At 37.7% G+C, this 2,344-nt stretch overlaps 1 protein-coding gene across 2 annotated transcripts in view; it reads left to right on the forward strand.

Annotated features, from left to right (window-relative positions):
* Positions 1–2,137, forward strand: part of LOC106942664 (hepatitis A virus cellular receptor 1-like) — a 17,384-nt gene extending 15,247 nt beyond the window's left edge. The window contains exons 2-3 of one of the 2 annotated variants that reach the window (XM_015025994.1): positions 1,473–1,814; positions 1,931–2,137. In XM_015025994.1, coding sequence (XP_014881480.1) covers positions 1,473–1,814; positions 1,931–2,088 — 500 coding nt within the window. In that variant the 3' untranslated portion in view covers positions 2,089–2,137. The remainder of the gene's footprint in view (positions 1–1,472; positions 1,815–1,930) is intronic. The other variant, XM_015025995.1, reaches the window with a different exon arrangement.
* The last annotated feature ends 207 nt before the right edge of the window (positions 2,138–2,344 follow it).

Consider the following 2,344-nt stretch of genomic DNA (forward strand, 5'->3'; position numbering starts at 1 on the left):
GTATAATTAAAATATATAATATATAAATATAAAATACTTTGTTGTAAATATTTTTTACATTTCAGAAAAAATCATGGTAAGCAAAATATGGGGACATGGAATGTTGCCGCAAAAAAAGAATCACCCAATTGATTCATCGTGATTAATCCAATTAATTTTCATGCAGCTGAAACTGATTTTATGCTAAATCAGTTTGCCATACTTGGTGCACTACAGCTGATGGTTTGTGTTATCAGGTTTAGTCCACAAGGGGGCGCCACAGGACTGTGTTAGAACCCCATATATAAGATACATCATCACTCTGTCTCAGTCTGTCATATGCAGACATTCAGTTTTATGCTGATAATTCAGACATTTAAATCTTTGGATCAACTTTTATAAAAGCCTCTGATTCCAGCAGGAAGCCTCAGTTTCTGTCCCGACTCATTAATTCAGCTTAACATGGTGAATTAATGTTAAACTTCGTCTGCACTGAGACGAAGCAAAGCTGATGTTTTCCAGTTAAAGGAAGTTTGTCCCAATGATTCTCAGTGAGTGACAGTTTCTGAGGTAATGAAATAGAAACGATCACATGAATGAGTATCTGGGCCTAATGATTTGTTTTGCTCACTTTCACATGTACAAAAACTTCAGTTTTTTCTAAGTAAGTTTGGTTAGAAACATTTCTACCTGATCTGAATTATGCACATATTTTATACGTGAATGTTTCTCCATCCAGTTGATGTTGAGGATCTGGTTCTCAGGTTCATCATTTACATTTCTGACTCCACTGAGTTATTCTGTCAGTCAGAGGAACATTCATTTCTATAACTTTATCCAGGGAATCAGGAAGGAGATGAACACTTTTCACACCACGATACAACACAGCCTCCATCTTCAGTAACCTCAGAACATAGAGGCTTAAAAACATCTGTCTGTATAACCAAAGGTCTATAGAGTAGCAAAACAGATCAAACCATGACAGAAATAATTATAAAATCTAATGATTAGCAATAAAGGCAGAAATAAAACACACTATGAAGACTGGAATGACTCTAATAAAAGCAGAAACAATAATAATTGACTCATGCCGTGTCAGAAGCCACTGAAAGCAAAGTGAGTTTCAGTGAGACTTAAAAACAGCAAGAGATGAAATGAAGTCTGAATGTCAGATTAATAATCAGCTGATCCATAATCCTGGAGCCATGACTGGAAAAGTCTGATCTCTGAGCCAGACTCTAGTTTTTGTTGCTACCAACATCTAAGATATAAGGTCAAAGGTGAAATTTAGGACTGAAGCAGGTCAGAAAGGTAAAAAACTCATTAACTCAACTTAAAACATAATAAAATATATTTTGTTCCTCAGTGGGAGAGTTTATGTGTATCAGCAGCAAATGACAAACAGAAATAAAGATATTAATTAATAAAGATAGCATGTTTCAAAAACATGGAAAATATAATTGACCTTTGACCTCTCTGCTTTTCCTCTCCAGCCGATCAGATAAGTGTCTCAGCAGAACCTGGACAGAACGTCACTCTGCCCTGTAGATCTGCTGGCAGCACAGCTGTTATTGTTGTACTGTGGAGAAGAACCGATCTGGGCTCAGAATATGTCCTTCTGTACCGAGACGGTCGGGTTGATCCAAGAAACCAGAACCCGTCTTATCAGAACCGGGTGGATCTGATGGACCGACAGATGAAGGATGGAGACGTGTCTCTGGTTCTGAAGAACCTGACCACTAACGATACGGGACTATATCAGTGCCGAGTCCAGAAGGAAGGAAGCCTTGATGCTGAACTGATCAGAACCATCAACCTGCAGGTTCTTCCTCCAGGTGAGTTTTTGTCTCTGGATCAGAACCAGCAGCTTCCTGGTTCTGGATCTCAGACAGAAACATCTTAAATCTGATCCAATCGGCTCATTGTCTTGTTCTGTGTTGTTTTTCTGCAGGAGACAAAGATGGAGGAACCAAGGATGGATCCATTGGACTGATTCTCGGTCTGATCTTATTAGCTTTTGCTTTTGTTGCTGGTGTTTCATTTCTGATCTATAAAAAACAATCAGCTTGTTTCAGGAAGAAAACCTCAGATCCTCCAGTTGATCTGTAGATTTACTGTAAAGGCCTTAAATCTGAGGACATGACTTACATCAGATTATTTGGTAACACTTTATTTGAAGGGGGTTGAATAAGACTGTCATGACACTGTCATAAACATGACATAACACCTGTCATGAACATGAATAAGCCTTCATGAATATTTATGACTGTTGTCATAAAGCGTCATTTGGTAAATTATGACACTTTTAATACAAAGTTGGCATTATTCAAAATGTCTTTATGACAACTTGACATTAACCAAGAAT

This window comes from Poecilia latipinna, unplaced genomic scaffold, assembly GCF_001443285.1.
Source record: "Poecilia latipinna isolate Pla-1442-1.1 unplaced genomic scaffold, P_latipinna-1.0 Scaffold4459, whole genome shotgun sequence".
Lineage (NCBI taxonomy): Eukaryota > Metazoa > Chordata > Actinopteri > Cyprinodontiformes > Poeciliidae > Poecilia > Poecilia latipinna.